The 12,037-nt window shown below is 48.0% G+C and overlaps 1 protein-coding gene across 1 annotated transcript; it reads right to left on the bottom strand.

Annotated features, from left to right (window-relative positions):
* Positions 1-1,181: 1,181 nt before the first annotated feature.
* On the bottom strand, positions 1,182-10,371 carry SLC25A19 (solute carrier family 25 member 19). Its single transcript, XM_009488376.2, has 6 exons — positions 10,246-10,371; positions 9,578-9,733; positions 8,610-8,780; positions 7,437-7,620; positions 2,712-2,842; positions 1,182-1,387 (listed from the first exon to the last, which is right to left on the bottom strand). The coding sequence occupies exons 1-6, from the start codon at positions 10,369-10,371 to the stop codon at positions 1,187-1,189; spliced, it is 969 nt and encodes a 322-aa protein (XP_009486651.2). The 3' UTR covers positions 1,182-1,186.
* Positions 10,372-12,037: the final 1,666 nt, after the last annotated feature.

The following is a 12,037-nucleotide window of genomic DNA, read 5'->3' as shown; positions in this document are numbered from 1 at the left end:
CAAAACCTTTGAAATTCCAGAAAAACACTTCTCCAGCTCTAATTCAATCATCTTTGTCTTGTCAAACACCATGCTAAGCCAACCAATTCCAATTTGATGTTCAGTCCTCTCACTTCAGCTAATCTTGTCTAAACATTTTCATTTGTTAGCACCACTGTAGAACTGAGGTTCAGAAATGTTTTGAGGCCACTATAGAAATACTTGCTAGAGACATTCAAAGGTGGTATAAAAAAAAAAAAAAAAAGACATTTACTAGTTTCCACAGGACTTTTCCTTCATTATTCCAACTTAGACTAAATATTTCTAAAACTCTATACAGCATTTGTTTACTCACTGCATTGAAGCAAAGAACCCTGAAGTAAGAATTGGGCTTGTGCGCTGAATCCCCTTAGAGGGGGGTTCTTAATCTGCAGGTCTACTTGTAAAAAGCGTGACTGAGACAATGCAAAATCCTAAGAGATGTACGGCAAGACACACAGGAAGAGAAATGGGCACTTAGGATACAATCAAGCTCACCAGAGTTGAAGAAAGAAAAAGTTTGGATCAGCATGATCCACTAGAAGATTCTGTGTTTACGGTGGCTGAGAGAATGCGCAGCCAGCAAGTGGTAATCAAGAAGCAGCAGCTGGCAGCAAAAAAAAAAGGAAAAATGAGGTTCTGTGCACACTGAAGAGGTTTTAACTGACTTCACAACAGCAGGACAGAGCTACCTGTGCAACACAGAGAAAAGAATATGGTGCCAACAGCAGCCCATAAGCAATGAAATAAAGCTGTGTGGATGCAGTGATAGGAAGTGGTTACGTTGGTTAAGCAGCACTAGCTAGGCCAGGATCCCTCTCTGTGATCCAGGGCACAGGAATTCACCCACTTTATCAGGTGCCTTTTCAGAGCACAGACTCTGCTAGGTAGTTGTCCACTTGGTTCCGCTCTCCCCCCCACTAAATGTGTGCTTGTATTAGAGGAGACAGAGTAAAAAAAGTGCTCAGTTGAACAGCTTCCGCAAAGCAGTTCGGTGTCTTCAGCAGAACTGCAGTCACCTTCTCCTTCTGCTTGGTCTGAAGAGGTGATTTCCTACAGGCTGGTGGAGCTCTGGGAGCTCTGACATTTCCAACGTGCTCATGACAGAGCAAAGCCATCAGTTTCCCCTCCTCCAGGAGAACACCAGGTAGCCATACACATGCCCCTTTCAGCCTTCCTTCCTCGTAGTGCTATCGGTGTTCTTCAGGGCACACAGGAGGCTGCAGAACAGCTCATACCAAAAGAACACAAGGCCAGTAGAGACAGCAGCCTTCAGCAAGCTGGGTGAAAGGCCCTTAAAGAATCCACCCAGGCCCTCCTCTCGCATGATCTGCCTTATGCAGTCTAGAAGACCCCTATACATCCGCACCTGGGAGAGAAATGACAAAAAGGTTAAACAAGAAAACTCCAGGACAACTTACCTGGAAAAGAACAGATCGATCCCCAAACTATACCACAGAAACATAATCTACATATGCAGCCCGGAGATGCCCTTCTGGCTACTACTACAACTGAAAGTTTCAGAGAGCCTGTTTGTAGAGAGTGGGGTAAAGGAAAAGTACAATTTTTGCATCAGCAATAGCCTATGCAAATTAAATGGCCATAAAATCTTTATGCTACAACAGCATGTGTTATTTATGGTACAGGTCTGTGGGGTAATTATTTCAGATTGTGCTGTTACTGTTTTCCATCCCCTTCACTCTCTAAGGAGGAACAACTTTTCAGTTTTCTGACAGAAAGAAAACACAGATACAGCACTTAGAAGTCTCTAAATTAGCTATCTGCATGTCATCATGTCACACTGTGAAGGTTTAACATCTTGTGACACATCAATGCTAAGGACAAATTCTGTACCTCACTGGAAGAGGAAGAGCATCCAATGCAGTGGGTTAAGACTTCAGATTCCTATCCCAGAGTTTCTTGCGGTACAGACTGATTTGTTTCTCAGATCCAAGGAATTTGAAGGAAAAAAGAAAATTTCCATATTTCATGAAAAAAAAGATAGTTCCTTGAAAGATCTGTATTTGTCTTACAGTGTACTTCAAGGTAGTAAGGATGGTGCTAAAGAACACCAGAAGTATTTAATTTGCTTTGAATTTCAAGATATTCTGTACATAAGACACATGCTGAACACTTGGTGCCCGTTCCTTGTATCAAAATATTAATTGCAGAAAAGGATCCTGACAGACAGGTGATCCCAGCATAAAGCTAGTGTCATCCTCTGCTATGGGACTTAGACCGTGGGACTTGCTTTGAGAAACCTGGTCTACTAGGGGCTGATGGGGTCCACCTGTCAGAGAAGGGGAAGAGCATCTTCTGCCATAGGCTTGCCATCCTCCACTGAATCACAAATACCAAGCTGCAACTAGAAAAGTAAGTAAATCAAAGTCCCTTTGCCTGCCTAACTCATCCCCAGCTCTGAGACAACCAGCCTGATGGCGATGGATGAGAAGGCAGAGCACAGGTATGTTGGACAGTGTCATAAAATGAACCCAGTTTTTTCATGCAGCTATTCCCATTATTAAGCGAGACCAATGCTCAGCTCCCAGAAGTTCCCTGGGAGCTCCCAACTCGAATATGAACACAACAGGTACCACTGGTGAATCATCACTGCATTCTGGTGATGACTGGCTATGGATTGTCTTGATGCAAATCCATACTTAGGAAAATCAGTCAATTCAAACATTTCTCACCTGCCCAAAGGCTGCCCGGGCATGCTCAAAGCCACCCACTTGTAGTCGTTTTTTGAACAGGTCAAAAGGGTAAGTGAGGGTTTTGCTGATGATTCCAGCACAGCTGCCACAAACAAGGTTTTTAACATTGCCTGAGGAGCAGAAAGGGGAGAGGACAGCAGGGAAGGAAAAAAGATTAGCAGGGAGTTCTGATTAAAGATCATGAGAGGTAAGTTAAAATCACTTTTCACAAGAAGTAAGGCCAAAAAGACCCTTTAAAGTTACATCACCTCTTCTGCATAGTTTGGGCCACAGAACCTGAATCTGTATTTTTTACATCAGGCTCGCAACGTCCATTGGAGCCAGAGCGTAACAGCTCACCTTGGTTCATTACACTGATTTATGCTTTTGCTCTGCCAGGTGGCATTGCACAAAAAAACCCAGTCACCAGAGAACCTGCCACTAGTGGATGGAAAAGTTTTCATGCCCCCCAGTAAAAGCCCGATCACCGTAAATCTTGCACTCCTGATTACTCATACTGACTTATTCTGGGTTGGAATAAGTCACAATTTGACACTGCCTGATGATTTCAGAGGCTTGTGGGAAATGAGTTTTGCGGTATTAGACTTTTTCCTGACAAACATGAGTTCCCAGCACAAAACCACCATCAGCCTCTGCCATCTAAAAACAAACATGCAGACATGATATTGAAAAGTCTAGTTCCTCTATTGAAGAAATTCCACTGAGGAACAAAACCATGCTGATGCTGCATACGCTCTCTCTCAGGGAGGCACTAGTATCTAAAACTGTCAAGGTGACAGGTTGCATCAGGATGAGGTTCTCTTATAACGGAGCTAGAAATCAACATAAAAATATCAAATCAAGAGCTGGCAGTTTTAAATCAGGCTAAATGAATCTTCTTCTATTCCAGCTGTGCGCATGCTGGAATCTGCAGGCAGATTTCCTGAGGAATTCCAAGAGTCCCGTCCCCACAGCACTAATGAAACAGAGAAAGATTACGCCAGCACTGTCTTCCCACGGTATGAGTAATGTGACGCAGCTCAAGAAAGAGTACCCTGGCCTGTGACACTTCACTTTCCCATCCATTCACATTTCCATCATGGTTATTCCGTAACAGGAGCTGTCTGTAAACTTCACTGTACTTACTTACATATACAGTCCACTATTATCCGCTGCTGTTGTTTCACGTAGGCACCAGTGATACAGCCAGAAGCAGTCTGAGGAGTATCAAGAAGGATTACAGAGCCCTGGGAGCGGCGGTAAGGGACTCTGGAGTGCAGGTAGTTTTTTCATCAATCCTCCCAGTCAAAGGGAAGGGGTTTGAAAGGGCCAGTCGAATCTGGCGAATCAACAAATGGTTACAGGACTGGTGCCACAGCCAGGGCTTCGGCTGCTTAGACCACAGGACTCGCTTTGAGAAAGCTGGTCAACTAGGGGCTGATGGGGCCCATCTGTCAGAGAAGGGGAGGAGCATCTTCGGTCATAGGCTTGCCAAGCTGGTGAAGAGAGCTTTAAACCGAAGTTGCCGGGGAAGGGGAACCTCAATCCATCCCACTCCTACCAGTTTGATGCCAGTGCCAGCAATAGATGCCCAGAGCCTGGAGAAGGATCACAGGTCAGCAGGAGAGCACCTGAAGAGCAGCACAAAGGAATTCCAGCCACTCCAGCCAGTAAGTCAGCTTCATCGGGGGCCCAACTTAAATGCCTCTATGCAAACGCACACAGCATAGGGAATAAACAAGAGGAGTTAGAGATGTGCGCACGCCTGCAGGGCTATGATCTTATTGGCATTGCAGAGACGTGGTGGGATGGCTCCTGTGATTGGAGTGTTGGAATGGAAGGATACAGGCTCTTTAGGACGGACAGCCAGGGGAGATGAGGAAGGGGTGTTGCCCTCTATGTCAATGACCAGCCGGAGTGCATGCAGCTCTGCCTGGGGATGGATGAGGAGCCGACCGAGAGCTTATGGGTCAGGATTAAAGGGAGGGCAGGGACAGGTGACATTATAGTGGGGCTCTGCTGCAGGCCACCTGACCAGGAAGACCAAGCGGATGAGGCCCTCTACAGACATATAGGAGCAGCCTCACATTCACAAGCCCTGGTCCTCGTGGCAGGACTTCAACCACCCCGATACCTGTTGGAGGGACAACACAGCAGGGCATAAGCAATCCAGGAGGTTCCTGGAATGCGTTGATGGTAACTTCCTTCTCCAAATGATAGAGGAGCCAATGAGGAAAGGTGCTGTGCTGGACCTTGTTCTCACCAACAAGGAGGGGCTTGTGGGGAATGTGAAGCTCAAGGACAGCCTTGGCTGCAGTGACCGCAAAATGGTGGAGTTCAAGATCCTTAGGGCAGCGAGGAGGGTGCAGAGCAAGCTCACTACCCTGGGCTTCAGGAGAGCAGACTCTGGCCTCTTCAGGGATCTGCTTGGTAGACTGCCATGGGATAAAGCCCTGGAGGGAAGAGGGGCCCAAGAAAGCTGGTTAATATTCCAGGATCACCTCCTCCAAGCTCAGAAGCGATGCATCCCAACAAAGAGGATGTCAGGCAAAAATGCCAGGAGGCCTGCATGGATGAACAGGAGCTCCTGGACAAACTCAAACACAAAAAGGAAGCCTAGAGAGGGTGGAAGCAAGGACAGGTAGCCTGGGAGGAATACAGAAAAATTGTCTGAGCAGCCAGGGATCAGGTTAGGAAAGCTAAAGCCCTGACAGAATTAAAACTGGCCAGGGACATCAAGGGCAACAAGAAAAGCTTCTATAGGTACATTGGTGATAAAAGGAACACTAAGGAAAATATGGGCCCTCTCCAAAGGGAAACAGGAGACCTGGTTACCCGGGATATGGAGAAGGCTGAGGTACTCAATGACTTTTTTGCCTCAGTCTTCACTGGCAAGTACTCTAGCCGCACCACCCAAGCTGCAGAAGGCAAAGGCAGGGACTGGGAGAATGAAGAACTGCCCACTGTAGGAGAAGATCAGGTTTGAAACCATCTAAGGCACTTAAAAGGTGCACAAGTCCATGGGACCTGATGAGATGCATCCGTGGGTCCTGAGGGAACTGGCAGATGAAGTTGCTAAGCTGCTAGCTATCATGTTTGAGAAGTCATGGCGGTCTGGCGAAGTTCCCACTGACTGGAAGAGGGGAAACATAACCCCCATTTTTAAAAAGGGAAAAAAGGAAGACCCGGGGAACTACAGGTGAGTCAGTCTCACGTCTGTGCCCAGCAAGATCATGGAGCAGATCATCCTGGAAACTATGCTAACGCACCTGGAAAATAAGGAGGTGATTGGTGACAGCCAACATGGCTTCACTAAGGGCAAACCATGCCTGACAAACTTGGTGGCCTTCTACAATGGGGTTACAGCGTTGGTGGATAAGGGAAGAGCAACTGACGTCATCTACCTGGACTTGTGCAAAGCATTTGACACTGTCCCGCACGACATCCTTGTCTCTAAATTGGAGAGACATGGATTTGATTGACGGAGCACTTGGTGGATAAGGAATTGGCTGGATGGTTGCACTCAAAGAGCTGTGGTCAACAGCTCGATGTCCAAGTGGAGACCAGTGATGAGTGGCGTTCCTCAGGGGTTGGTATTGGGACCAGCACTGTTTAACATCTTTGTCAGCGACATGGACAGTGGGATTGAGTGCACCCTCAGCAAGTTTGCCGATGACACCAAGCTGCGTGGTGTGGTCGACACACTAGAGGGAAGGGATGCCATCCAGAGGGACCTTGACAAGCTTGAGAGGTGGGCCTGTGCAAACCTCATGAAGTTCAACAAGGCCAAGTACAAGGTCCTGCACATGGGTCAGGGCAATCCCAAGCACAAATATAGGCTGGGCAGAGGATGGATTGAGAGCAGCCCTGCGGAGAACGACTGGGGGTGCTAGCTGATGAGAAGCTCACATGACTTGGCGATGTGCGCTCGCAGCCCAGAGGGCCAACCATATCCTTGGGCTGCATCAAAAGAAGCGTGACCAGCAGGTTGAGGGAGGTGATTCTCCCCCTCTACTGCGCTCTCTTGAGACCCCACTTGGAGTACTGCATTCAGCTCTGGAACTGAACATAAGAAGGACACAGACCTGTTGGAGCAAGTCCAGAGGAGGGCCACGAAGATGATCAGAGGGCTGGAGCACCTCTCCTATGAAGACAGGCTGAGAGAGTTGGGGTTGTTCAGCCTGGAGAAGAGAAGGCTGCAGGGAGACCTTATAGCACCCTTCCAGTACCTGACAGGGGCCTACAAGAAAGCTGGAGAGGGACTTTTCACAAGGGCATGTAGTGATAGGACAAGGGGTAATAGCTTTAAACTGAAAGACAGTAGATTTAGACTGGATATAAGGAAGACATTTTTTACAGTGAGGGTGGTGAGGCACTGGAACAGGTTGCCCAGAGAGGTAGTGGATGCCCCATCCCTGGAAGTGTTCAAGGCCAGGATGGATGGGGCTTTGAGCAACCTGGTCTAGTGGAAGGTGTCCCTGCCCATGTCAGGAGGGCTGGAACTAGATGATCTTTAAGGTCCCTTCCAAACCAAACCATTCCATGATTCTACTTTCACAATATCTGTGCAGGGGTAAGAATGAGAGATCGGAAACTGAGATACTTTTCAGATGTTGCATCAAAAACGGTGATAGGACAGAAAATTGAGCTTACATCAGTCTCCCAAATTAGCATTCATCCTCTCTTTCTCTCCAGATCACAGACACTGCTCTCCCAAGTGCCTACCTCCTTTCTTTCCTTCAGCTGGAATCACCCATTCAGAAAATTGTTGCAGGATGTTGTAGAAGGAGAACTGGAGACCAGCATACGGAAAGATAGCAATGATTGTGGGGGTCAAACCTCTATAGAAAGTCCGAGGCCCTTCTGTCTGGTACATGGTCACCACTGCATAGCGAAGGTTGTGATAGATCTAGACAATAAAGAAGAGGCTGACTCTCTAGTGAAACAGGCTTAAAAACAGCAAACCAAAGGTCAGGTTATTTCCCAGTAATGAGGATAGGAATTTCCCGCTGCCCAAAATACAGCTGACAGATTTTCAGCACAAAGCAATGAACAAAGTGATTTTGTACATCTTCACACAGTATTCTCAGCTAAACCCTTGTGACTCTCTTAAGCAAGCTGAGAATCTAAACCTACCTCTCGGCCACAAGGGACTAACTGAAGGAACAATCGTTAGCTCTGCACTGAAAGGCCTGGGCCAACATTGTATCCCACACCCAAGCTGTGCTTCTGAGGGGAAGAGATAAGGCACAGAGCTGAGAGCTGTGGCCTGAGACCACTTGCATCACAGACACAGTTATTTTTCTCTTAACAGCTCTGATGGCTCGTGCAACAGAATTCATATAATATATATTGTGATTCTACTGCAGGCTAAGTCAAAAACCAGAAATGGCTCTGATGCAAACCCATATGAATCTAGGTATTACAGACCTAATTAGCTAGGTCTCCTAATTAGGAGACCAATTCTTGCAAAAATACGAACATGAAATGCAGGTAAAAGGTGACTGGTTTCAAGTATCATCCCCATCATTATCTATACATGACTCTGTGCAAGTGGAAAGTTTCAAACACGCAATGTTTGACAGACTGGGGAGTGTATTCTATAAATGGCCAACAGCTGAAATGAAAATTGAGTCATCCTGTTAAGGACAGTTTCTCCTTTCTGGATCACCTCTCAGGAGTCAAACACAATCAGGAGCAGGAAAACATAATTAAGAAAGCTGTGTCAACAGCACAGAGGATAACTTGGCAACAGTGCAAACATTGCCCAATAACAGCACCTGTTCCCTTAGGCTAACCCACAGACTGTTACATACTTTTCAAACCTCCTGTATTCATACACATGAAATATTGCTACTGCTATGGATGATAATTCCAAGCATTAATCCTCAACCATACCTTTGGCTCTCCCTGAGCAGCAAAGCGGGTGCGTAGCGTGTCAACAGGTTGAACTGCAACAGTGGCTGTGCAAGCAGCCAGTCCACCACAGACGAAGTGCACAAAGGAATCGCGGGCATTGTATGAGGTGACGTTGTGCACCAGTTTTGTCAAGCTTTCAAATGCCATGAACTTACAGAAACAAACACACACACAGGTCACAGAGTCAATGCTTATCACTGACATGGATCTCCCACTCCTCTCTCATTTCACCAAAAGAGCTCCGCCCACTGCTTGTAACCACCTTCTCTCTCTGTCCTTGAAAAGTCCTCCCCAACTTGCAACCTGTTGGAGCATGTGCTCAAAGAATACCTTGTAAAAATCACTGAGCAGCCTGGGGAATGCTTGGGATATTCTGATATCTGACACTTTTGCTAAATCTTGCATTTAGAATTGTGAAAAACTAATCCTAATGCTCTACATATCCTCAAGAGTATTTGCTATGTTACAGATATGCTACCCATTATTCTTTCCACCACTGCTCATAAAACATGTTAATATTTACCAATTAAGCATAACAACGCTGCGTAAAACACCATCATCAGCTTCATTGATTTTTTTACTAACAAGCTGTTAGGGCGACGGTGTGAACCAAAGCAAAAAAACTACACAGGCTTGGAACGTGAACAGCTAAGCCAAGTGTCAGGAACAAACAGGGCTTGTCTATGACACCAGATACAGACAGAACTCAGTTTGCTCTAGCTGTACTCCAGGCTGGCCAGGCAGGCCATTCAGCAAGCTCAGGAATATTAACTTAGGAATTATACATCAGCATTATACAACTACACATCTTTGAGACGGGAGCTAGCTTGCGTCAGTACAGTTTAAAACTGCACCTTTCTGCATCTGCCCATGCAGCCAGTCTCAAGAGGAGCAAAGCAGAATCCTATGTATGTATGCTGGGCCCGGTTGATGTCCGGTCACCTTACCTGAACAGCTCCGTAGCCAACTGAAAGGAACTGAGCAGGAACATGGCCCTTCCAGAAGGCTACCAACCCCTCTTCCTGGAAGATGCGCTGCACAGCTTGCAAGATGCCATGATACTTAGCTGCTGGGTTTCTGGAGGAGAGCTGCTCAATCTGAAGCTGGAGGAAAACAGAGAAAATATTTTCAATTCCACATCGCATTTCAACAAGGTTCAAGTGTCCAGTTCAGGAATTCACAACCCTAACAGCCAACCAATGCTAAGAGTTGGCATTCTGCCTTCCCACAGAATCACATGTAGAACTGGCTAGGATGTTACTTATGTAGGGCTCTAAAAGAATAAAAACATGCACACAACACAAAGGGAATCAGTAGGGATGATGGTGAAATTCAGTTAGCTAGCAAAGATCATTCAGAAAAACAGAGAAAGAGAACAAACTACGAAAAACACAAGATCCCATTCAAACAGCAAATTAAGTTATATAAGCACAAGCAACGGGCACAAGATAGCCCTGCTACCTTGCATAACCTGCACACAATGTAGGTGAGGGCTGATGAGCAGATGTAGTGCACTCTGCTTGCACGAGTGACCTGTTCATCTAGGCCAAGATCAGCTCTGCTCTGTGACAGGCTCTTTCACCCCCCGTCCCCCGGCGTGCCATGAGGAAGGTACCTGGAAGCGGATCTTGATGACATCCAAGGGGCTGATAAAGACCCTGGTGACCAAGCCGGATGCCGATCCTGCTGCAGCCGCTTCCGCCGTGGAGACGCACCTGGCCTCAGGGTCATAGCCGACCATGCCTGCCTGCTGCCCCCGCGGCCTGGGCAGGGGGGCAGGGGGACAGGGTGCCCCGGTGAGCCCTCCCCAGGCAAGCAGCTGTCCCCACGCCAAGGCTCTATAGCCTCACCCCACAGCCCCCCGGCCCCATCCCAGAGCTTCCCCTCATCCCAAAGGCCCACAGATCCCCTTCCTCACCCCAAGCCCCCTCCCTCACCCCAAGGGCCCCACAGTCCCTATCACCGCAGTCCCCGCTCCCCCATCACCCCACAGCAGCCTCCCCTCTCCCCACGGGCCCCACAGCCTCCGCTGCCCCGCGACAGGCACCGGCGTGGGATATGGAGCCAAACCCCGGGCGGGGCCGCCGGCCGCTGCCTGCCCGTGGCCCATGGCGGCGGCGCGCGCCGGGCCGCCTCACCCGCCCGCCCGCTGCCGCCGGCTCCTCCGCGCCCACTGCGCCTGCGCGCCGCGGGGGGCGCTGGGAAATGTAGTCCCGTGGCCCCGCCCCGAGCGTCCCGCCGCTGGCAGCGCGCTGTCCCAAACCGGGGGGGCTCGGCCCCCGGCTTTTGTGCTTCCAAAAGCAACGCCCGCACGGAGGACCCTGCGCTCCAGCAGCTCCCGTGCTGCTGCTTTGCTGCATCGGGCGGCTGACGGTAAAATAAGCTGGGATTTAGGGTTTTTTTGTGGTCCAGACCAGCTTTGCTGACCCACATGCCAGAGCTGGTAAGTGGGAAAGGAAAACACCCCCAAAGAAACGACTCGCTTTTCTTCCGCCATAGCCTTAGCTTTGACCTTGACATTATACAATCACATTAGCAACAAACATTTTTCTTCCCTAACGCGCAAAGAAATGAAGATTTTCTAAGCTTGGCAGTAGATACCCAAGGTACGAATAGCACACGATTTCGAGCAACACGTTCTGTTACAGAACATAAAAAAAAAAAAAAGAATAAAAAAGCCAAGAGCGCCGAACCACACTGCAAATAATTTCTATATTGACTTTACTGGCACAAATGAAAAATAAAGAACTAATCATGGGAATATCCAGGCATTTCTGAGCAACCTCAAACTTCTTGACTGCATCTGTATTTGAGCATATTAACTACAAGAGCAACCGTTAACAAAACACCCAAAGCCTCATGCCAGTGGGCCTTTTCCTATCATATATTAAAATCTACTACAAAATTCACAGGCACTTTCTGAACATAAGCAAAGGTTGGGGAGAAGCTGCAGAGCCAACAGACTGGCAGCTCCTGACAGGTAACCTGCAGAGCTGCCCGCACACCTGAGCAGTTCTTTATTCGGGCAATGAAAGTGTTAAGTAACCACCTGCAAGGCACTGATCAAGCAGAGCAAAAGCTCCTGTGACAGTCTGAGCCACAGCTGCTGTGCTTACACAAGTCATACACCCATCTTCCCCTCTGTCCTTCAGCAAGACGCTCCAGAAATAACTGGTGTATCGTTCTCCATTACTGGCTCCTTATGACATTACAGTCCTTACCACAGGGGCACTTGAGCAGTTTGGTAAAAAGCTTAGAAAAAAAGCAAGGGAAGTGCCACCCACCCATTCTGCTGACAGATACATGGTCTTCAATCCTGGAAGCGACATGATCGTTCCTTTTCCCCCTCCTCACTATCCGTAATGCCACACGTGCCAAGCGACGAGGCTCTCTGCTGACTTAGCTTG

Source organism: Pelecanus crispus, chromosome 12 (assembly GCF_030463565.1).
Source record: "Pelecanus crispus isolate bPelCri1 chromosome 12, bPelCri1.pri, whole genome shotgun sequence".
In the NCBI taxonomy this organism is placed as follows: Eukaryota; Metazoa; Chordata; class Aves; order Pelecaniformes; family Pelecanidae; genus Pelecanus; species Pelecanus crispus.
This window is presented reverse-complemented; position numbering and strand designations above follow the sequence as displayed.